Genomic DNA, 24,595 nt, shown 5'->3' with positions numbered 1-24,595 from the left:
GCCCGCTCGCTCGTTCACGCCCGAGGTGCGCCTTTGATGTGCCGCCTACACCGCGTTCTTGCTAACTCTGTCTTGCGCGAGCCTCCGTCATAAGTCGCGCGGCACGGCAGAACCGAGAGATTGCGTTTTTCCTCCCACCGACACTTGGCGGTGCGAGCAAAAAGTCACTCTTCGGTACCGCGGAAAAATCTCGGCCGTTCTTCAGAGCCGTTCGTAGAGCCGCATCGCGTCGCACCGCGCCACGGCGACGAACTTTGACCTTGATTCGCCTCAAGGATCGAGGAAGAGGCGAGAAACGCGAAGGCGCGAGAGACGGAACATCGATTATGGCCGCTCGTTTCGAGGGCTCGGCCGCGCGCGCTGGAAATGGCGTTTTTGCACGCGCGAGAGAGACCATCTGCCCTCCCCCCTGCACCCCCGATATTAGGGCGGCTTCTTTGCCAACGAGGAAAGAGACTGCGCGCGGCGGTTCTAAGTGTTACCTGTCGTCATATTGATGTCGTTCGGACAAGTTATATTCTTTCTTCAAGAAAATTCAGAAAAATTTAAGAAAATTTACAGCACACTCAGTGATACAATAAAAAACTTATATATTTTTATATATTATATATCCTTATTAACAGAATTTTCTATTGGATAAAAACTGTGTTTTTTTTCTTGGGAAAATACTTAAAAAAATAATAATTTAGTAACGGTAACAAATATAATCCAATTTGATATTTATGCATATATCTCAACGTATATCATCCAATATGCATCGAAAAGATGAAATGCGACACAGATCAAACGCTACGATCCGAAACTCGGCTCGCTCCAAGAAATCGGATTCTGATATCAAACGAGTTAGGCGAGATCGGACATAACGGCGCGGTAGCGGGCGCGTAGGTAGGCAATCATTTTACGGGAGCTTATTTCGAAGATCCTTTTTACCCTCTCTCTTTTTCTCTTTCTTTCTTAGTCGCGGGGTGCACTCCGCGCTGCCGCGCGCTTCGGCAGATCCACTTCTTCTTCTTCTTCTTCTTCTCTTCTTCGTATTCATCTCGCGGCCGCTTCCTCGGCGGGAGATTCTTCACGTGTGCCCGATCCGGACTTGTGCGTATCACCGGTATAGTCTCTTTCCGGAAGCCTCCACGAACTTCGGCGCACATCAAAGGTTCCAGCCGGCCACCGCCAATCCGCGACGCCGTACAAATCGATAATACGATTCGTAGCTGCCGCATAACGAGATTCGTCTCTCTCAGCGATCCTCTTTCCTCCCGAGGCTATCGAAACCCGGCCGAGATATCGAGAGGATTCGTAACGACCGAGAAGCGGACTTTACAGCGACGACGCCGCGGTCCGTCGCGTTTTCTCGGACCGTAAATGGGAAATTGCCTTCGCGTGTTCGCGGCCGCTCATCTCGATTGCTAATTAGACTCACCAGAGTATGAATCCTACTCATAAGTTTATAACGTAAAGCTCATCGTCCACGTTATATCGTTATCCGCTTTGTGCGATTCGTACGCAACATATATTTTTACCAATTTTATATTTTGTGTTTTTATTCCTATTTTTTCAATCTTAATTATGCATTTATGCATTTATATATTTTATGAGTACGTGTGAATGATTGATGGCTTTTCATCCACATTGCGTAGTCTACAAAGCATGTTCTCCTTCAACATTTCTCTGTTAATTAAAAATATTTTTGATTTAAAGAAGATATTTTAAAGCTGATTAGATTATGCGGGTCTTTTAAAACAAATTTTTAATTTTCTCGAAATATAAGATATAATGCATATAATGTGATACAAAATTTTTCTCGACCATGTTTCTCTAACAATTTAATTTGTTTATATTGAAGAAAACTTTAGAATGTATCAGATAATTATTAATTTGAAATATTGTAAAGATAAGACATTAAAAATTATTAAAACGAAAGAATTTTTATCTAACATATTTTTATTTAGTATTATCATATTAAATTTTATATTTAAACTTCACATTAAATTAATTTGTTTAATATGAATAATGCCTTTAACAAAATAGATTTAACAAAAAATGCGTAATTTAATATCTCTAAAGATGTATTATTATGATTAAACGATAATATATTTTTCAGATAGTGCATCAATGATGCAAAAAATCTTTATGAACTGTTAAAAATGAGACTATATTCTTCATTTACAAGTATATCACAGTAAATAATCACCAAATAAATAAATAAAGAAAATATTCTCATATATTAGTTTTGATATTTTCAAATTGGACAATTCTCGCGGCTGTGTATTTTGCGGCTGCTCTCTGAGATAATCGGCCTATGTAATACCGAAACATTAATCCGAAAATAAATTTAACAGCGAGTTCAGAAAAGCATCACGATGCGCAACCAGACTCTGTCCACCAATGTAACTATGAATATTCATCGAAATCAGAAAACAATCGATCGCATCCCCAATCAACCACTGGGACAGCCGGTTATGCCGCGAGGCCGAATCTCGAGGTCGGACCTCAACAAATTTGCGATCGGTTAGCGGGGGCACGCGTATTTGTTTAGGTGCCTTCCCGGGGCCCTTTCCCTTTCCTCCGTCGAACCCAGATCTCTCCTCTCCCCATTCGAGAGCGCCCTTTCTCTCTGTGCGACTCTCTCGTTTCTTCTCACAACCCGTTCTTTCCTTCCTTCTTCTCCCCACTATCTTCTCTCGCCCCCCCCCGCCTTTTCTCGTTCTATCGTTGTATATATCTATGTATATCGGCCCGAAGCGACGCACCCGCGCGCGCACTCGGTTCACCGTACGGTGGACCGTGAAACGTTTGATCTCACCGCCAAGCCAGATCGGCAAAAGGCCTTTTTCTGCAGGCCTGAGGAAGACGGAGAGTGAGAAAGAGAAGGAAGAAAAGAAAGAGAGGAGAAGAGAGGGGAGGCAGCTTGAAGCCGGCCTCAAAGACTTGACTGATGACTTGCGGCCACAACGCGGGTAGAGGAGGCAGCCGCTAAGGCTAAGCCCGTCGGGCGTTACGACCTCGTGGAAGATCGGCGGCGTGGAAGATCCGAGAGCCGCTGCATGTCGGCCTGGATATCCGCGCCGGCTTTACTGGTCCCCGTCGATTTCTCGGCGCGACGCGTGCCCACTCGTGTGTCCATGCTCGCGGGCCCCTGCGGGACGCACGCCAACCCACGGCCATGGTGAATCGTCGTCGCCCCTTTGATCGTTGGGCCGCGATGCCGACCGCCGCGCCGTTGTCTTGCTTTCCCTCACGAGCACGAAAAGCTTTGCCGCGTGTTTTTTAAGGATATTAAATTTGGATCTCCTTTTTGGACGAGTTCAGTCGAGCCGTCAAGCGTGCCGGAGAAAATTACGTTCTAATAGTTGTTTTTTATCGAATCATTTTTTGGTAGAAGTATTCATGGAACAAAAGAGAGAATTGGTTTCTATCCATATTTTTTTTTAGAAAATGTCGATATATATATATATATATATATATATATATATATATAATTTTATCGTTACCCACTCTTAGCATAGATTAAAATATCTAATAAAATATGTAATAAAAAATAAATCTTATCATATCATAACACTTGCATATATCTTTACAGAAATGGTCAGATTAATCTTTAAATTCTTTAAATTTATATGGCACAAGAATAATCTGTTGTTTAGGATATAGTTAGAAAAATATTTTGATATTTTATATACTACTCGCATTAATCAGAGAGCAATGCATCTCATCAAGATGTAAATAATGAAATCTATTATCAGGTGTGGCGAATCGCGATACACATGAATACGTCACGCTTAGCAAGTATGATCTGATAATGTAACGATAATACTCGCGAACGTGAAACAAGTTCTTCCACCGCGGATGACCCCGTGATCAAAGAGAGCAAGGGGTATTCTCGTAGAGCTAGAGACGGGAAGAGAAAGGGTAAGACGAGAAAAGAGAGACGAGAGAAGGAAGAGTATCGAAGGCACAGTCAGGTCTGCGTCGGCCGCCTGAGTTCTGGGGTATACGAGGAAGAGGAGCGTTGTTCTCGGCCTGGCCATTCGGAGGGGATGGCTCGGAGAGGAGAGGAACTGTCGGCTCCTTTGAAGTCGGTCGGTACCGTGTGTAATTAGGCCGCCACTCCCCACCTCGCCCTCGGCCTCTGATCTCGCCGCGCTGTGTCGCTAATTGCTCACCGCCTCACGGCAGAAGCATCGTCGCCATCCTCGTCGTCGTCGTCGTCGTCGCCGTCGTCGCCGTCGTCGTCGTCGTCGCCATCCTCGTCGTCGTCGTCGTCGTCGCCGTCGTCGCCGTCGTCGTCGTCGTCGTCGTCGTCGTCGTCGTCGTCGTCGTCGTCGTCGTCGTCGTCGTCGTCGTCGTCGTCGTCGTCGTCGTCGTCGTCGTCGTCGTCGTCGTCGTCGTCGTCGTCGTCGTCGTCGTCGTCGTCGTCGTCGTCGTCGTCGTCGTCGCCGTCGTCGTCGCCGTCGTCGTCGTCGCCGTCGTCGTCGTCGTCGTCATCATCGTCGTCGTCGTCGTCGTCGTCGTCGTCGTCCTCGTCGTCCTCGTCCTCGTCCTCGTCCTCGTCCTCGTCCTCGTCCTCGTCCTCGTCCTCGTCCTCGTCCTCGTCGCCATCGTTCTCGTCGTAGTCATTCTTGTCATCGTCGTCGTTATCGTCGTCGTTGCTGCCGCTATCGTCATCATCATTGTCGTCTTAATTGTCCCTTTGTCGGTTCCGCATCAAATCCAAATGCTCTTCAAGATCTTCGTCATTATCGTCGTTACTTCGGATCTTTGAGCAATGCAAATTAGACAGTCTCTTCTGTGGAAGGACGACATCCAGTCGTTAACGCCAGTTAACTTCCTTGAGAAGTGCGGATTTCATCTTAATTTCTTTCCAATTTTACTTTCTTATAAGAAATGTTGAAGAGAGAATGAATGAATTCTTTAGACGTTGTTAGATAGAATATTATAGATTTTTAGTTTTTATATGTTAGAGCTAAAATGATAAAATTCTAGAATTTTTAATTTATCGTATTATAAACCAGTTATTTCAATCAATAATAAGTTTCTTGTTTTCGAACACATTTTGTCACAATATAAGCTAATTTTTAAATTTATAATAAATTTATAATAAAAGCTTAAAATAATCTGAATAAAATGTAATATTTAGTGGTTCTAGATAAGAATCAACGAATAAATTTGTATCAATTATATCACACAAGATAATCTGTTAATATACGACAAATCTGAAGGATTCTCTGCTTGTTCGTCAGAGAATCATCATAATAGTTTCAACTATTATTAAATATATCTTCAAGAGCTTTTATTAATGCTAGGGGGAGGACATAGAAGGGAGGGGGGGGGAGGAGGACTGTTCGCGATGTAAATATACTTTTGCCTTCGTGGTCTTCAAGATTAAATTGCCCGCTGCTCTGTAATCCAAGTCGCAATTATCCTCGTCCGTGTCCACATCGCCATCGTTATTCATCTCCTGTAATGTAGATGTTCTTAAGTAGATGCGCGTATAATCGCCTTCTTGAGTACACAACTCTCCGTCTACTCTCAGTAATTGCTGCCGCTGCTAATTGCCACGCTATGTTATGACAGCGATTCACCAGTCCATCCAAGACCTCATTTCATATGAAACGTATCTTCCCAGCGAGTAAAATATCATTAATAATGATTTATACGTAGAATCTCCTTTGCGATGTCAACGCAGCCAACCACGTTAGCTAAGATATCCTGTATTTCCCACGTCGCTTGTAACGGCTCTGTTGTTCGCTGAGAGTACTGGTATCTTGGTCTGCTTATATAAACTACTGTCCACCTACTTTAACGAAGTCATGTTTGTTGTAATTGTTGTTCCCACGATGCCGTGGTCGCTCGTAGTCAGTCAACATATCAGATATCCGGATAGAGAAGAACATCCCATGTATTAATTCAGTGGTTTTATTACAGATTTTACTTTTCTTTACAGAGTACTTTTACTTTTTTCAGTTGTCACTAGCGTTAATTCTATATACGCTGACATTTAAAATATATTTCAAGTTATTCTTAATATCTGCGCAGAATGATTCTTTATTAGTGCGTTCTAAAAAATATTTATTTTTCATAAATATTACATAATTCTATGTTTTAATTTAGTAATACTTTAAATTAATTTTGCGATGCATATTTTCTTGGAAGAGAAAAATGTGTATTAAGATATGACGTAACGATCATTCTTCGGTGTGATTAATCAACGTCTCGTATACAATGCTATGGAAAGCAGTTATCAATTCTCCTGCGGCTGGTGCTCTTTTCGTCGTGTTGGTTTCTCTCCGTGTGATTCTCTTAAATACTACAAACTAAATCTCTCCCTCGATTTCAGGTAACAACGGTTGTCTACTACTAATTGCTGTTTGATGGCACAATGCTCCACTATCCGTCCAGCTAAGTCTCCGTCAGTTTCCTGTGCAGAAAGGCACGTAGTAGAACGAATCCGGACTAACATTACTCTCTAACGGGGCATTGTTTCTGCCAGCTTACTAACGTTTTCGCGCGTCTAAAAAGCGCGCCCCTATTCGCTATCGCTTCCCCCCTCCCCCCCCCCGCCCGAAAGTCTCGGCAAACCGGAAAACATTGTAAAAGTTTCGCGGTAAATCGTAGCAATCTTGCTGTTCTGTCGTTTTCTTCAACAATAAGATTTTATCGTCGACACATTTTCCACGTGAAAAGTATTTAGGTAAATGGCGGTAGAAACGACGATGCAGCCTTTTTACAGCCTTACAGTCTATAGCTTCTTATTACGATCATTGATACTGCTCTCATTATGAAATCTAGGGTGGCCATCTCTCTCTCTTCCCTCGTCCGCAAAAGAACTTAAAAGCGAGATATCGTTTTCATCGTCGCTTTTTTTTTTCTTTTACTATCTCTTTCGTATTCATGCCGCTTAAATGTGCATTATCATGAATATGCCCTATGAATATTTCCCTTTCTGGCTTGCGTTATATTTTAAATACAGCGGCTTGAGACCCGAATGAGACTATATTTTAATTACACAGGTTAAGTTCCTCGCTTCAACAAATATAATGGTACATGCATAAACATACCCAAGATATTTATAATTTTTATCGCACGGTTTTAATAACACGAAATATTCAACCTCTTGACAGTGTTTTAAATGAATATCATATTACAAAGCAAAATTAATTACAAAAAAATAAATAAATTTTATTATTTATCCTGCATCCTCAGAACTTAATTTAACTTTCAATGACAAAAAATGTTAACTATTAATACTTTTTTTCCATAAAATGCTAACTCTTTAATTTTTTATACAACCTAAGTGAGTTTATACTTATTTCAAGAATTTGTAAAATCTTGTCCATTTCTGTCTTATAATTCATTAAGTGGAGCTTAGACTTACGCAAGACTTAAAGGGGAACGTATGCTTTTATGTTTTTATTTTATACAACAGACTTTTATTATTTGTTTCCAAAACGCGCGTTTACGCGAGGCAGTACGAACGTTTATATTTTTGGAGCAATATCGAGCTGCGCGAGTACATTGGGAAAATAATCTCGAGTTGCAGGCGCGCAAAGGCAGCTCGCGCAGAGCAAAGGGCTAAAACGGGAAGAGGCGCGGTGTAGAAACGCCGGAGGAGATGGGATTCCGAATCGACGCGGACTATGCGTGGCGCGCGAGATCACAGAGACGGAATCCCGACGTAAACAGGCTTAAATTGTAATCTCGGGCTTTCGGTTCTCTCTCCCGACGGGATACTTGTTGCTCGTCTACTCTTTGATGTCCGGTCATGCGGCGCTCAAGAGATCAATATATGCTCATCAACAAGCGCGGCCACTCGCGGTGCCAAAAGGACACGCATACGAATATCACGGTAACGTTAACCTTGGCAGCAGGTGGCATAGATGATCATCATTGTAATTATTTGCTCTGCTTTTTACGATCGATTTGCTTGCCACTGCTCAAGAACGACAAGAAACGCTCCATTTCTGTTTCGGTGTCGTGACATTTGTAAATGAATATTCGTCATATCTTGAATAAATGGCTCATTGTGTGGCTCAGTTATTACATTCAAAATAAATGCTAAAAACGACATTAATTGTACGGTTTAACTAGAAGAAAAAGAAAGCAAATAATATAATAGATCAGAAGAATATATTACTATTTAGAGCTCTGAATCAGTTTTTATATCTTTAAAAAATATGTGCATTTACATTATATTATAATTTATATTTTGATAATATCCTTGTGGTTACAGCATTTTGCATAGAAAACGGATATTTTGCATACTTTATTAATGATAAAAATTGATTGGTAGTTGAAACTTTTGTTGATTAATGCTAACACAGATTGATATTGACATTCGAACAACATCATCATAAAAACATAGTCCAATTACGAAACAATACTATTTTATATCTGTTTGCTTTGCTAATTACTGAAGCATTTAAAGCTGCGTTTAAATTGTATTTATAACATTCATAATTCAAATATATCATATCATCACGTAATGATAAATTACATATGCATGTATATATATATATATATATATATATATATATATATATATATATATAAATATTTATAAATATATACATATATATAAAATTTTATGTGTCTGTGTGTGTGTCCACACAGAGTACTAAAGAAATTTATTTCTAACAATTTTGTGCTACATTTATAAAACTGAAATCTTTACCAAATCATTATTATTGAAATTGAGATTATAACAAATTAGACAAAAAGAATGCTAAATTTCTCAATTAATTTCTTAATCAAAATTTCTAAAATAACAGATTTTAGCTGAAATTTGTTTCTTTTTTTTAGTTTTTGAGATATATTTAACTTTAGAAATTTAATAGTTATTTAAAATGTAATTTTTTATAAAATTCGTGTTGAAAAATATATTACTTTATTATTTAATCTTTCAAAAAATATGCTGAAAATCTGGAAATATCGAGATATTTTACGGGAAACATTAGAGATTAAATATCACATAATCGATCTTTTTAACTAAAGATTAAAAGCGATTTCTGTCACAATTATTTAATAAAAATATATAACGAATAAACTAACTTTTGAATGTAATTCGATACAATAAATATAGGAATAAAATAGGAATGTTTTTTTTTTGCGTTGTCAAATAATCTCGAATGAGAATAAATACATGAAAAATTATAATTGTAAAATCGAGAGAAAAATGAGTTATATTTTATTATTTATAACGATTGTTATATGTTTTTTGCCATTTACATTTGAGGTTCATGTGTGCAACGAGGAAAAATATTTCATATGTCCTCTCACTCCAAAATGCAACGCTCTCCGAGCTTCCGCTTTTTGGGTTGCAATCGTTGTTTGGAAAAAAATATAGTTTCGTTTCAACCACGCGTTTTCAATTTTGGAGTTTGCACAAGGACGCAGGCAAATCGAGTGGACACATCTCGTCCTAAATTTTCAAACAATTTTAGATATTATACCATCGTTTAACTATCAAAACGCATATCGGAGGCGCGGCAATGATATCACGCGCGAATTTATTTCTCCCTTTTTAATTTTCCACCGCCATATCCCTTTAATACATACTGCGCGGCTGTTCGCGACAGACGACGATAAATTTGCGGGAGAGAATCGCGCGCGATTCGCGGGAGCTCGCGGTTTATCGCGCGCGCGGCTAGCTGCCACAGTGATTTATCACGTGCGTCGTCGCGCGAATTCTATGCGCCAGATCAAGCGCGTCGGAGTCTGCCGTCCAGGAAGTCGCCTGATGAGGTAAAGTTTCGCGCGCGAAACAACTCTAATTTAACGAGATTCAATCGACCGTAATTAATGATGTTGCTTTTGTCGATGTTTACATCCCGACCGGAATGTTATATAGCAATAAGGACTAAATTAAATTAGTTGTTCATCAAAATCGTAATTTTAATTAACTAATTTAAATATATTAATTAATTTAAAATAATATAAATATATTGCACATCTTTTGCTGCACTTTATAACTCTTCGTTCGAAAATGATCGAACCGTATCGCACGATAATTATTATATGTAAACTCTCTCTGATTTGCTTTAAATTTTACGCTTCTCTAGCGAAAGTAGATTATTTAAAAACTCAATACAGTTTTATTGCAATTATATAATCATATTACGTGGCTGTAATTATACGTGAATGATGACTCTGAATTTTTTGTTTTAACTACTTAATTTGATATATATTTTTATAGCGTAATGTCACAAAATAGATTCGCATAACTTTGTTAAAGTGTTGATAATGTTATCGCGAATATCTGTCGTATTTCTTAAATTCCCGCAATACATAAAAAAAAAACGCGCGATATATTCTTATATTATAATTTATATTTTGATAATATTCCTGTGGAAGCGCGAAGAGCATTAAAAATATCAAAGCGAATCACTGTGCATGAGAGAGTAGAGGCCTGCAGAATCGCAATGGAAAAGGAATATTTCGAGGGCGGAGGGTGGCTGTGGAGGTCAAATAACCCTCGGAAAATTCGCGACCGCTATCGGAGTTTCGCGGCAGGCGGGTATTCAAAGGCTTTCGTTAAATCGTACTTAAAAGTTAAAGGCCACTGTATACGCGAAATGCCTAGTCGCGCATACGGCGGTTGTCAGGCGGGAAAGAGAGGAGGAAACCTTTGGTGGAGGGGCGACGGGTGAGAAACGCGCGGCGGGTACCCGTGAAAGCAGAACTTCCAGATGATCAAAGAGCGTTAAAAGAGGATTAGGATGCCTCGGCCGCTACTCGTCTTACGACGTGTCCGTGTACACGCGTGCGCGCGCGCATGTGTGCGTGCGTAGCAAGAAGAAATTAACGCAAAGGATACTCGTTCCTGTTGTTGATGACGATGATGACGCATGCGATATAGTCTCCCTTCTTTATACCGCGGATACGAGATGTGGATTTATTTTTAATTAACCATTCATTGTGTCGGTTCATGTTTCTCGTATATTTCAGCGATCTAATTTTATTTATATTTTTCATTCAGATTTAGCTTTATTTTCGCAGAAATAAAAAAACTATCAAATAGTTCCGATAATTTTAATTGTTAAATGCAATTGATTGATATTTAATTGTTAATGAAGTTGAAAAATATTATATAATTTAAAACAAAGTACGCCAATCATATAATGGCAATTATAAAATAATATTAAAAAAATATATTTATTAATTAGATAATTATATATAACTGTCATTTATACATAATTATATAATAATAAGATATTGATTTATAAAATTGGGCAAATTTTTATAAGAGACTACAAGTATTACTCATGATTCTATTCTTGTTCAAAATAGTATTGTACTTTTAACAATCTCAATTCAGAAATTATTCCAAAAATCAAGAGAAACTATAGCATAGGATCATAGAGAAATATTTATACAAAATAACTCGATAACTCACCTGTAATACTGTCTTCATCTTGATACAACCCCGTACGTTAATATAACTGCTGTTCACGTAATAACTCTTCGTATTTTTACTCACACACGATCACCGTAGTTCATATCGATCATCTTCAATCCACGCGTATGTAATAATGCGAATCTATCCTCACGCGGATCATTTTTAGTCTCGTCAGAGAATCACAACAGCACTGCGTTCTTCTATCGATCCATTCGTGTTGTTGACATAAAACTCGCCGCAGGATATTTTTTCCGATGAAGTATTGCGCAACCGCAATCGATTTGAACACGATAGTATTTAAGCAAGGGCTGAACGTGTCCCGAAAGAGTCACGTGGTGCGGATACGTATCTGAATGCGCGTGCACCAATCTCGCTCTCTTCCTCAGCGTCTCGCTTGACGGTTCAGAGCACACTGCCGTCTCTTTTCGCTTCGACCGCTTCCTTTTCTTCTCTCCTTCTTCGCTCCTTCTACCGATGCACCCTTCTTCTACCAAAGGCACGAGGGACCGGGTACGCGCACGTGCCGGGCACGATCGACGAAGTAACAGCGACTGACACCTCCTCTTCTTCTCGCCCGATTTTTCTTCCTTCTCCCGTTTCCTCTCTCCCGACGTCCACTTCAAATTTCGGAACACCCCTTCAAAGTTGACGATTCTTATGCAAGCTCACGCTAAGAATATTTAGACAACGCTCCTTATTTGATTGGATAAGTTCTCCAAACCTAAAGGACCATCTCAATGGGAGAATTTAATTTTCGATCAAAATGATTTGATTAATCGATAAGTAAATGAGTATGGTGCGTTTGAACATCTTGTAATATCTTGTAATATCTTGAGAAATTGTACGGCACAGCTGCTCAATACTCCTTACACTATCGGAGTCGGAGACCGACTGACAATCGGGCCAGCTCAAACCGTGCGAAGTAACCAGTAAAAGCATGTTGGCGAGAGGGGTAGGGAAGAGCAAGAAAGAGAGAGTTAAAATGAGAGAGAAAGAGACGGAGCGAAGTCTAAAGGGTGGTGGAGAGCTCTTGGTTCTCACTACCACGTGCAGGATTGTTTTGACTAGAAGGTTGCGCGAAAATCACGGACGCTTCACTATCGATTCGGTCAAGTATTTAACTTAAACCGTAATTTTTATTATGCATTTTTTAATTGATATGATATTCTACAGAAAAATAGATCATACATGATTTATTTTTTTATATATAAACCAATAAGATAATTTTTCATCGATCATATACTTTAATTAAATAATACTGTCAATATAAAAATGTTATGCTTAATACTAAAAACACGATTTAATTCTTCGTTATTTAACTTGATAATATTTGGATTTAATAAATCTTTATAATTAATAATAATAATTTGGAGTGATTATGTGATGTGACATCACAATTTCAATTAGTAAAATTATTGATTCAACATATAATTGCGTTACACGCATATTCCTCAATTAATATAAAATGTAAGATATATATAATAACAATGTAATAAATAAAAAGATATGATATGATATCATCAAAATATATTTCAATTATAAAAAAATTAACATTTACAATAAAATGATTAAAAGTAATAATACTATAATTTTATAATCCTACTATCAGAATTATCCATCTATCATTGTTCCTTGTTCCATGGAAATGAATGATATTAGTATCTGGTGTAATAGCTCTAGTGTAACAGCTCTTTCATCGTTATATATAAGGAAGACTGATAAACGCTCTGCAAATGAATTCATTCAATGATTTATGATTTCTGTGTTTTTAATAATAGAATATAATTAGATCGCAATATTTGATTTCTGCTTGATAGCAAATTTAATTGAAATAATCGCGATCGATAATAAGCACGACGATACACTCATATCTTGTATCTTTTGATTTCCGAGCATGCATTTTACGTAGAATCTTGAATTAATTTTTTATTCATTCATCATTGACAGATAAATTATTGTTGACATTGCGTTGCGCAATATTGTCGCATAATATTTGCACTCAATATTATATAAAAATCGTCAAGCAATAGTGTACCGTTAGAGACACAGAGTACATTTTTTCTGTATAATTGCGATTTAAAATGGTTTTATGATTTATTTTATTGCATATTAACACATTATTCAATTAACAAATGGCATGTTGGCCATTGAATGTAGACCATACATATTTGTCGATTTTTTTCATTCGCTTCTTTTGCTAATTGAAGCTTAAATTTATAATTTCATTCGGCCACAATTTACAATATCGAGGAAACATCAGAAAACAACGAACTCATTTTCTATACTTAGTGTAAAGCAGAAATTCTGATATTTTATTATAAATATATTACTATGATAAATAAATAACAAATTAATAATGCTGCATTATAATTGCATTCACGCATATTTTAATATTTGCAATAAATATATCAAAAAATTTATTATATAAATATGTTTAATTCTTATATCGAGAAACCATTAGATGCATAGATAAATAGCTCGCCGATTAAAACTAATAAATTTATCTTGGCTCTTAAATTAAAAATATTCCTTTATTATGCCAAAATTAAAAAGGTTGTGATGAATAACATATTTTCTATAGATTTTTTACTTCGAATCTGCCGCCGATTTTCCGATTCATCCGAGATGTTTGCATTTAGACCTTCAATTACATTCCTTTCGCCGTTAATTTCCGACGCGTCTCGGTAATTAATAGTCTAATTCGCACAATTCGCTGCGCAGCAGCGTGGTTGGTTTTCCGGCGAGCGTTATAGACGACCGCCGCAAATAGCCGTGGTGCACCGTAACGCTGTCATCGCCGGTGTTGTTTGTCCCGAATGTCGTCGACGAAAGATCAAAGCTTGGGATATTCGAGGTCGCCGACAAAGGCAGCCGACGACAGCAGGTGCCCTTTTCGTGATCATAGAAACCTGCGATTCTTCTTCCGTGGCGTTCTGTTGCCTCATCAATGAGGATCAAGGATAACTATTGATCCGTGATTATTTCAATGGACATTCTCCAGTTCGAAAAATCGAATGGACAGGAACCTCAACATACGTAACAATGACGAGGTCTCTTACACCTGTTGACTGACTTCTCGTTGCTACCGTAATCGACCGACATTAATCTTAAGGGTAGGAAGGGTCGAGGCCTTCATCGAGGTTGCAGTTCGTTCACGCAGTTAATGCAAATTGCACGTGGGAGTCTTACGAGTAGTAATGAGGAGGATCTCTTGATCGTCGGTTATTTAGCAATGGGCAATTTGCAAGCCGCGTTATTAGAAAGCGGTGGATCCAGGCAAAAGGATTTCCTTGCAAGTCGCGCGATCACATGGTTGGCGGTTGATTTCCGGACGCATTTTATTACGGAACTACAACGTTCTATTTCCGTTACTTCCTTTTTAAAAAAAAATTAATATATTGTTTTTATATTATACTAATTCTATTATTTGCATCAGTGACCGTCTTATAATTATAGAGGATTAAAAAATGTTTAATCTTTGTTACAATCAATAAGTAAAGAGGAACATATATATTTATATGTGATTGTAATTACTTTTATTATTTTCATTGGAAAATCTAGAGTGTAACTTGAATAAAATTTTAATAATAATTACAATAATAATTATAATTATATTTATCATTAAGAATAAATAGAAATATCTTTGTTATTTCTAATTATTTACTTGTATAATATATATTTTACTTTTAAAAATTTATTACATTAATTATCATCTTTAAGATATATTGCCAAGTAGACAAAAAATTAAACATGTAATAATTAAACTAATTTAAAGTTCAAGTGTCGAATGGAAATAATCCTCTCTAACGTCAAATAAATGTATAATTTATCATATTTAATATTTAGATTAATTTCTAAGAAAGATTAATTTATAAGAAATTTTTGATTTTATTCATCAACTGTGAAACTGTGAACTGTTTTAAAACAAGGAACAACAAGGACAAATAAAGAATGATGAAACACCATAAAAAAAAGATGTTTAAAATTACAATTAAATAGTCACGCTTGCTGCAATTTCTTCTTAATTGACGACCCCCGAAACCGGGGGATAATTTGGTCATAGTAATGAACACTAGGAGAGCACACACACTGCGTGATCGCGTGAGGCGTTCCCGTTTAACGTGTTGCAGTTATCGCTACGTCGTTAACATTCGCACAAAAAGAGCTCGTATACCTTGACCGGGCGCCGCCACGTTAATGACACGTGTAACGAGATAAGGTAACGTAGGCGCGCCATACTATGCTCGCCATAAAAGCCGGTAGTCCATCGCGACGAGGCACTCGCCGGATAGTGCGTACTTATTGTTAGATACTTATGAGCGAGCAAGGAGAAGAAGAGAAGAGAGCCGGACGGAGGACGAGGAGGAGCGTGAAAAAGTCCACGCTCGAAAAACGGGTTTGCGGTGCCGCGGGTGCTGCCGGGTGCGTTGTAGTTTATCGTCGGAATCGTGTAGCACGTTACGGTACACCGCGATCATTAGCAGCTAGAAGCCGCCTGCTGCCGGCGGGAAGGCTGCACGATATTCTCTTTGATATCCGCTGGCTGTACCGACTCTTAACGCAACGACCGGAACCTCTATAGGCTCGGATCCTCGTGGCTTCAATAGAGACAGGGAATAAAGCCGAAATTTATTGTGTTCTTGAAATAATTCTTTAATGTAAATTAAGTAGAAGTAGGATTAATTGGAACGTGAACGGTAAAGGCAGACACGATGAAATGATTGAGTTCCGAATAAAGTGGGAAATGTAAAAAAAATTGATTATAATCAAAAGTTATTTTTTTAAAGAATAGTACAACGGTGTAACATAATAAACAAAATATAATACAATAACAAATCTTAAGATGAATATAATGAAAAAGAAATTACATATTTACATATATATTTATTATAAATAATGAAAAATATATGCAAAATGAAAAGTGTAATAATTGTGCAAAATCGATTTGATAGAACTTAAAAAGAAAAATGAATATTACACAGCAAGATAATGTTTTAAAACGAAAGTAAAGATTTTAAAAAAGGAAGACTAGAAATTCATTCTGCAATGATGAAATATTTAATCGATGCAAAAGTTTAAACGAATAGTTGTGAGTCTGAATAAGAATTATAAGAAAATATGTCATTTCATTTTTTTTCGTTCTCCATTTCTTTGAACTCAAAATATGCGAATATATTAAGGAGTTTGTTGTTACTAACATTACGTTAATCTCTTTTTTTTTCCTTTTAGTTTGCTTAGTATAGAAATAGAATCTCGTGAAATGCTTAAGAAAGTAGTCTAAGCAGTAGTCTAAGAACGAACTAAACAAATAATTCCTGTTCTTACTTTCCTACCAGCGCATTCTCTCGCATTTCGGCACCTGGTGCCGCACCGTTTTCCACTTACATTAGAATTTCAGTCGAAATTCGACCGTGGCTTAACGTGGAATCTCCGACTGACCGAATCTGAATTTCAGTTTTACCCAAATTTGGCTTTCGACCGGGCGTCGGTCCGCATTTGCATGCCGTGAACCGCGCATAAATAAATAAATGAATATGTGAGCGTAATGGGACTGATAAGTAAATTTGCGTAAAAATTACATATACGTACGCTTTACAAATATCGAACGCGCGATATTCTCCTTCTTATTATATCTTTGATATCGGCGATTGAAGCGACAGCGTCAAAAAAGTGGCGATCAAAGCGAACGACGAGACATTATTAGCGGAGAACGTGTCTTCGTAATATTATCATATTAAATTAATGATAAAAGAAAGATCAGGAGCCGAGCATTGGAATTCTTTTTGTGAGTCATCATCGAACCGGTTGATACCAATTTAGGCCGATTTGCAAACGAAGTACCAACTTCATGCTTGAAAAGTATCAAGGATATTTTGCACGATTGGCTATTCACGATCCTGTTCTATACTCTACATTTACAAATGGCAAATTCATTTAGATATTTTATACGAAATTACATTCATTTTGATTATATTGTTAAAGATAAAGATACGAGCTTTATAACATACATAAAGTTTTAATTGTTAATGAATTTAATTTTGACCTTACTTCTTTCTATATATTAGAATAAGATATTCTTAGAGTTTTCTAACATATTTAAGATATGTTAGAATAAGATAGCTAAAAATACCATACCATAGCTTATAAATATAACTTAATAAATATATAACAAAATATAACAACGAGAATTGTTATATACGGAATTTAATAATTTAAATGTATGTTACACGGTGTATTTTCCATTTGCACACGAATACACTTTTCAAAAGACTGATAGTTGCGGCCTATTCTTCTGTTAATGACGCGCACGAGATGCAATTACGCGACGAACAATACCCGTTTTGCTGGGATAATAGGCAAAACAAATTATTCTGCTGGTACACCACTATTCCGGCAACAGTGTCATAACCGCGCATCGCAACGAAAGATCGCTATTAAGCTATTGAAATTTCAATGCGCAACAATTTAACATCTTATTTCGTTGAAAGAAGTTTAAGATCAAGGTACAAGGAAAACACTTATATTACAACCATTTGTACAATTACATAATTACAAGTTTTTATTTACAAACCTTTTCTATTTAATATTTCTCATATTTATTGAGGTCACAAGTTTTTATTAGTTAGTTTTTAATAATGACTTTAATTAGTGGCCCAAAAATGCTACCTGTGCTACTGTTATCTAGTAACGTGCCAGCGATTTCAATTAGAGACATTTGTCATGAAGACAAATTTCCGACATAATTTTTGTACGTCTTGTTATATCTATGCGTTCCGCATCGATTTATATTCATCTCATTTAAATTTTTCGCATTTTTAAATTTATCGTTTCATTTTTTAAATACATTGGTTTACATGATAAATAATTACTTGCGTTTCCAAAAATATATTATCTTCAATAACTTCTCTCAGCGACATCTCATTTCGGAATAATTAACAGCTCGATAAAGGAGCTGATAAACAAATAATTTTGCACAATGGCAGATCGCGAGGGCACATAATCGTTGAGTTTTGATACCGGCAGACTCAGAATATGACGAGGAGTTGCGACCAGGTGTAGTAGTCGAAGAAAGGGGGGGGGGGCCTCTCATGGAATATAGGAGGGGAATATCTCGGAGGGCAGTCGGCTCCTTTCATCCCTTCCTCGGCGATCTACCTCTTGTTTATCTCTTTTTTTCTCGCTTGTCCTGCCCCCTTGTTGCTTCAGCGATGCCGCCTGTACTTTGTGGCCAAACCGTCACAATCATGGGGAACTGATAGCAACCTCGCGATATCCTTATTGCATCAGTGAGAATTACAAAAGGATGAAATTCAGAGTTTCGTGGCGGATTTGGTCGAAGCTGATGTCGTTAGCGTTTTATAAAGAAGCACAACAACGCGCACTATCATCATTATTCCTCGCGGCTAAAGTGCAGCTATTATTATTAATATCGCGATGAAAATTGATGACAATAATACTTTTACAGTCCCGTTGTAAACGATGCCCGTCAGTTTTAAGTATCGCTAGACATTAACACGGCATAAATTTTATGTGATAGTCTCAGGTGGTCTCCAAGACGAAAATTATCCTATGCCAGTTTGATTTACGTTTCGTAGAAGCTGGTCATTATTTTTAAATGTGAACATCACAATTTTGGACGCTTCTTTTAATTACAAAATTTATTTATAATCGCAAAGTTTTTCAGCAACTAAATTGTGATTAATAGAATTATGAATGCAAAATTGAACATGAGATAGTATATAAATGCACCTAAAGTGGCTTTCTATTGTTACTTTGTCCATCGGTAAAGATAATTATGACTTTGTACTATACTAAATCTCATAACAGAACACAACTACAAACTCCTAATGTTTCAAGTATTTTCCTGTGTCGCAAATTTCTAGTTAATTAAATATGGGATGCAGAGGATCGCATACTAAAATGAAAAATTTACAGGAAATAATATAAACCAAAAATGACAAAAGCAATTATTTGTTTATTTTATTTGTTACAGGCAAAAAACATGAAATAAATATGACATTTTATAAAGCTTTTAAAATAAAATGACATTAGAATTTATTAAATTACAATTTATTATAGACTTTACTTCCAAATATTTGCTCTTTTTGCACAGATTTTAACGTGGATTATTAACAAATGTATCTATATATTAATTATATTAACTAACTAGAACATATTTTTATTTTGATATTAATAGATTTATAGATATATTAATAATTAAAAATTAAATGTTTAAAACATGTATGTTATAGTTCATATTTATTTGAGGATATTCATTATACATTAAATTATAATAGAATAAAATAATTTTTCTCTAAGAAAACATTCCTAGCCAATTAAAAAATTACTTTCAAACTTTTAGAAAAATTGCAATAAATTTTACTAATATTCATAAATTCATAAATATAATATACTTTAATTGAGATCTGCTAAAACTTTATTTAAGACATGTTTAGCTTACATCTTAATAGAGATCAAGGTATATTGATTTTGATGTAATCAGTACGGTAATATTATGTCCATGAAACGGAGCCACGGGGAGATAGGTTACTAAGACACGTCGTTGCCAATGAGGGTACTTGGTTGCCAGTGGGGGTAATGAGAATACTCGTGAGGGATAAGAGCAGGAAGGAACGAGCCGTTTACTCGCGCGCGTGACGGAGGCAGGTGCACGTCGTGGTTGTCGGCACGTTTGATGTTGGCCACGCGGTTCTATAGAGAACGGGGGGATGCGTATGTCGCGTTTGAATCGGTGATGCGTGTACATGCCAGGGATGAGGGTTGGAGGAGGGATTGGGGGAGGGATTGAGGGAGGAGCGGTGCGGTCAACGAAACGGAAATTCTCGAGGGGGACGAAGAGATCGCGGAGACAGAAGAGGGAGAGAAGGATGAGAGAAATGTGGAATCAAAGAAACAGAAAGGGACAAAAATGCGGCTCGAATGCTAAGAGGGGGATGATATCGAGGGGGAAGAAACATACGATATTGTGCGAGCTAATAAAGAGAAGGAAAAAAGGAGGGCCGAGAATATTAAAATGATGAGGGATAAAGGCGATCGGAAATCGGATGGTATGAGAACCAAATGGATAACTTCGATGGACGAATGAGATAATGATAGCTGGCTGATGATGCGCTGTGATAAGTGAGCGAGTTATTAGATTGGGGAAGCTATTATTATACTCGAGTTGCTCCTAAAATATACATAAATGACTATTTATATAATAACAAAATTGATTGATGGTTTAATAAGTCATCACAGAATATATGCTACTAGTGTCTATAATAATCGAATTTTTTAATAAAAATTATCTGACTGTGTATGTGTGTAGTATCAATAGATTTGAGATAAACTCAGAATACATACTAGGAATTTAGCAGTATCTCTGTCATTCTTCTTCAAATGATAAATTATATTTGGTATATCGTGTCTTTTAAAATAATGTAGAAATAATAAGGGAACGATTAACACAAGAACGTATAACAACATATGATAGTGAAAAATTAAAAGAATCATAATGAGAAATGAAGTAATCGATGCAAATCATCATAAACTCGAATGAAAGAATAACATTTCGCAAATTAAAGAAAAATTTACCGCACAAATAAAATACGAAAAATTAAAGTGGACGATAGAAATCGGAGGGAAATAAAAGAGGAAGCCGGATGCTTGTGAAAGGAAGCCTGAAGAGAGTAGCGGCAAAAGATGCGGAAAAAGAGAGATGACCGAAGTGTGAGAATGTCGAAGAAATAATAGAGGATGGGAAGGAAAAAAAGGAAGGGGAGAATTACGGTGGACTACTATTATGTAAACATCATGGAGTAGAGAGCTTTCATCTCGCCGCCATATGCTCGCTGCCGCAGAGCTGATCTATAACTCCAGCTCTCATTGGATCGAGGGAACCATCGGAACAGTCCATTCGCGAAATTACCATGGGACGCCGAATCGATGACCCCTGCCCTACGTGAAAAATACATAAGTCGTTAACGAGGCCAGGATGGTTATCCTCGAATTATCTTCAAAATTCTTGATCCAAGAAAGAGATAGAGTCACTTTACTGCGACTATTTATTTTACTTTCTGGGAATAAAGAAAAAAAATTTAAAGACTTGATATATAGAAAGGCTGTAAATGCCATGTTTTTACATCATTTTTTTGTTGAAAGAAGTTTCATTTACTAAGAAAAATAGCGTTATAAAAAGCTGTAGATAGCGGTAAGCGGTATCTGTAGGTAATAGACATTTATGAGGATTTTTGAGGTACTACATTTATGAGATACTAAATGAATTTAGAAGAAAAGTAGTTTTTCTGTAATTTTCTTAAATGAACACAATAGATGTATGTATGTATGTTTTTTTTAATTTTTTTGAGATATTTAAAAAAATGCTGTAAAATTTGTTGCTTTTGTTATCGTGAATTACTATAATTATTATTACTATAATATAAAAACAAGACATCTTGATTTACAAAATTATGATTTTGATAACATAAATAAAATAATAAATATTTTATTATTATTTGAATTATTAATCTTCCAATATACATTTATATTAAAATCTTCTGACAACAACGGATTTTATTTAGTGATAAAAGTTTAATCACATTAATTGCAAATTGTTGAAAATACACGTATAAAATATTTATCACTAACTTTCATTTTGGTTTATATAATATTATTGAAACGTTTGAGAAATAATTCTATATTCTGGGTATACGTTATTAATTTACGCCTACATTTTAAAGAAACATTTTAAACAACATTTTAAAGAAAATTACAAACATTTTGATATTGCAATCAAACATCTGTTTTTAATAATGCCCGATAACAAGAGTATTTAATTTACTTATTTTAAAATATTGATATAATTGATAGATTATTACTAAAAGAGGATTGATAGGAATAACTGTCTTGAAAATGTCACATTTGCGGAATACGAAAAAAAAACATAGCATCATAAATCGATTTGCGAACGAACTACCCTTCGGTGTTTGTCGTGCTTCAATTAAATGTCAAAAGAAAACAACTGTCTCTCTACGGTTTGCAAATTTTTCAATAATCTTTCGTTGTTTCTCCAAACCGTGTTGTACGATTTTTCCGGCTTGTTAACGTCGTGCTTCGTGCTTCATGTATCACGAGCAGCCCTGTTGTTTTTCGATTTTACGATCGTAAGGAAACAATTTTTAATTGATACGTCGTTTGCACGCGCGTACATACACGCGAGAGAAATGAGATCAGAGCGAAGAGATTGAACTGAGAAAGAGACGACGAGGGGGGGAAAAAAAAAATAACGATGTTAAAGCGCGACCACCACGGTGCCGACGGTGCCCTCCAATTATTATTCCACGATTATGCGTTTAAGCATATGCGCACAACAGAAATTTCAGAGGTGCAGTCAGAGGTGCAGTCGAGTATCGGTCCGAATGCTGGCAATCGTTTTGAATATTATGGAGGATGGTCGCCGAATAAATATCGATAATACCTTTTCGGTGCCTTTTCGCGAAAACGAGCCCGTCCAAGTACCATAAGCCTCTACTTTATTGTTATTACGACGGTCGACGCCGACGCCGGGTGCCGCGCAGTTTCTCGGAGCAAATGCCGCGGAACAAATGCCGCGAGTATCCGATAAATTAATATAATGCTCGCTGATGGCTACAAGTTATTACGCGGGCGTGCATACATACGCCCACCTCGGCAATCATCCATCGCATGTAAATATGGAATGGCACACGCGGCTCATCGAAATTAACGCTAAGGATTTGGAGAATGCAAAGTTACGTTCGTTTTCTACTGGAGCTTGTAACAATCGGAACTGTTTGAATGCTAGGATATACATTTGTCTCCAAAACCATATTTCGGATCCAGAAATTCTCGAATTTGTTCTCGAAAACTGTTTTTTTATCGCTAAATCCAAACAGACAGGAACGTTTCCGATATGGACGTCCGAAAAATTGTTTGATTCAGGATATATTGTCTATAACTGGAGTGCACCAATAACTTCTTGAAAAATATTAAATTATACTTCGTGTCTCGCCCTTCGAGATTACGATGGTAGATCTTTAGAGCCTAACAACAATTTTGAGATAACATAGAATTCCAATCTATTTGAATCGGTATATTACTATTTTCGTAAGAAGAGGCTTACTCTCTGGTTGAAATTTCAGTAATTCCAAAATCGCGTTTCTGCTTTTCGCGTGCGTTTAATTTCCCTGCTTTCCGCAAAGAGACGCGGAATGCCACGTGACTAGCCAACGTCCGCACGAAGGATTCGAAGGATGCGAAGCCGAAGAGCAGGGCCTGATGTAATCAACGTCGTGGTACAATGCGATGTAATCAAACTCCACAACGGCATTTCCCGTTTGACCCGCGCCGAATCTCGGCGTGTACTATGGCTGGAGATAGCCAAAGTATGCATTCAATGGCACACCTGAGCCCGCACGGAAACTTTGTGCAATAAGTTCGATTAATTAATTCCAATCCCGCGGATTAACGCAGCATAACATAATTAGCTGCCAACCGAGTATTACTCTCCCTGTGTATGAATAAATCATTGAGCGATATCGACTTGCGTTATTATAATGTAACCTGCAATTAATTTGTAGTAGTTTGTTAATCTAAGAGAATATATATATATATATTTTTTTTTTCAAATTAACATTCAGGATATGAATGTTAATAATAAAAAATAGCATAATTATTAGAATATTCTATTGTTGAATCAATATATGTATCAATAACGAGTTCTATTCACTAACACAATTATTCTTTGATGCATGTGATATTTCTTCGAAACAAGTTTATTTTTACGCGGCGAATATTTAGAACAAAATATTATTTTGAAAATATTTTTTCAATCTGATAATATTGATAGTATAAAATTTGTATATTTTGAGAAAAGTATAAGAGTATTATTACTTGTATCAAAAACTGTAAAATTATTCATAATAAATTTCTTAATACTTTCGTTTGTTGAAAATTATTAATGGAAAAATTCTCTACAAACTTCAATATAAATATAACTTTCTCTGTTCTCGATGCGTTGTTAATAATAAAATTTTTAACTGTTATTCATTGTTTTTAACCTTATTTTCTTCCGATCTGTGATAAAAAGCAAATAAAGTATAATAGGAATAAAAAGCATCTAAATAATTAATACCTAGCTTGATTAAAGTTTTTGTTGATTTGTTTTAAAATCATAATTATCAT

The 24,595-nt window shown here is 36.6% G+C and overlaps 1 protein-coding gene across 3 annotated transcripts in view; it reads right to left on the bottom strand.

The window, feature by feature from the left end:
* Positions 1–12,309, bottom strand: part of Notum (palmitoleoyl-protein carboxylesterase notum) — a 27,814-nt gene extending 15,505 nt beyond the window's left edge. For 2 of the 3 annotated variants that reach the window (XM_089077805.1, XM_011646995.3), the window contains exon 1: positions 11,393–12,308. In XM_089077805.1, coding sequence (XP_088933931.1) covers positions 11,393–11,410 — 18 coding nt within the window. In that variant the 5' untranslated portion in view covers positions 11,411–12,308. Of the gene's footprint in view, positions 1–11,392 lie in introns of all 3 variants that reach the window. The other variant, XM_089077804.1, reaches the window with a different exon arrangement.
* Positions 12,310–24,595: the final 12,286 nt, after the last annotated feature.

The sequence above is a fragment of the Pogonomyrmex barbatus genome, unplaced genomic scaffold, assembly GCF_055798465.1.
Source record: "Pogonomyrmex barbatus isolate J1 unplaced genomic scaffold, ASM5579846v1 scaffold20, whole genome shotgun sequence".
In the NCBI taxonomy this organism is placed as follows: domain Eukaryota; kingdom Metazoa; phylum Arthropoda; class Insecta; order Hymenoptera; family Formicidae; genus Pogonomyrmex; species Pogonomyrmex barbatus.
The sequence above is the reverse complement of the archived record's forward strand: the minus strand, read 5'-3'. Positions and strand labels throughout refer to the sequence as shown.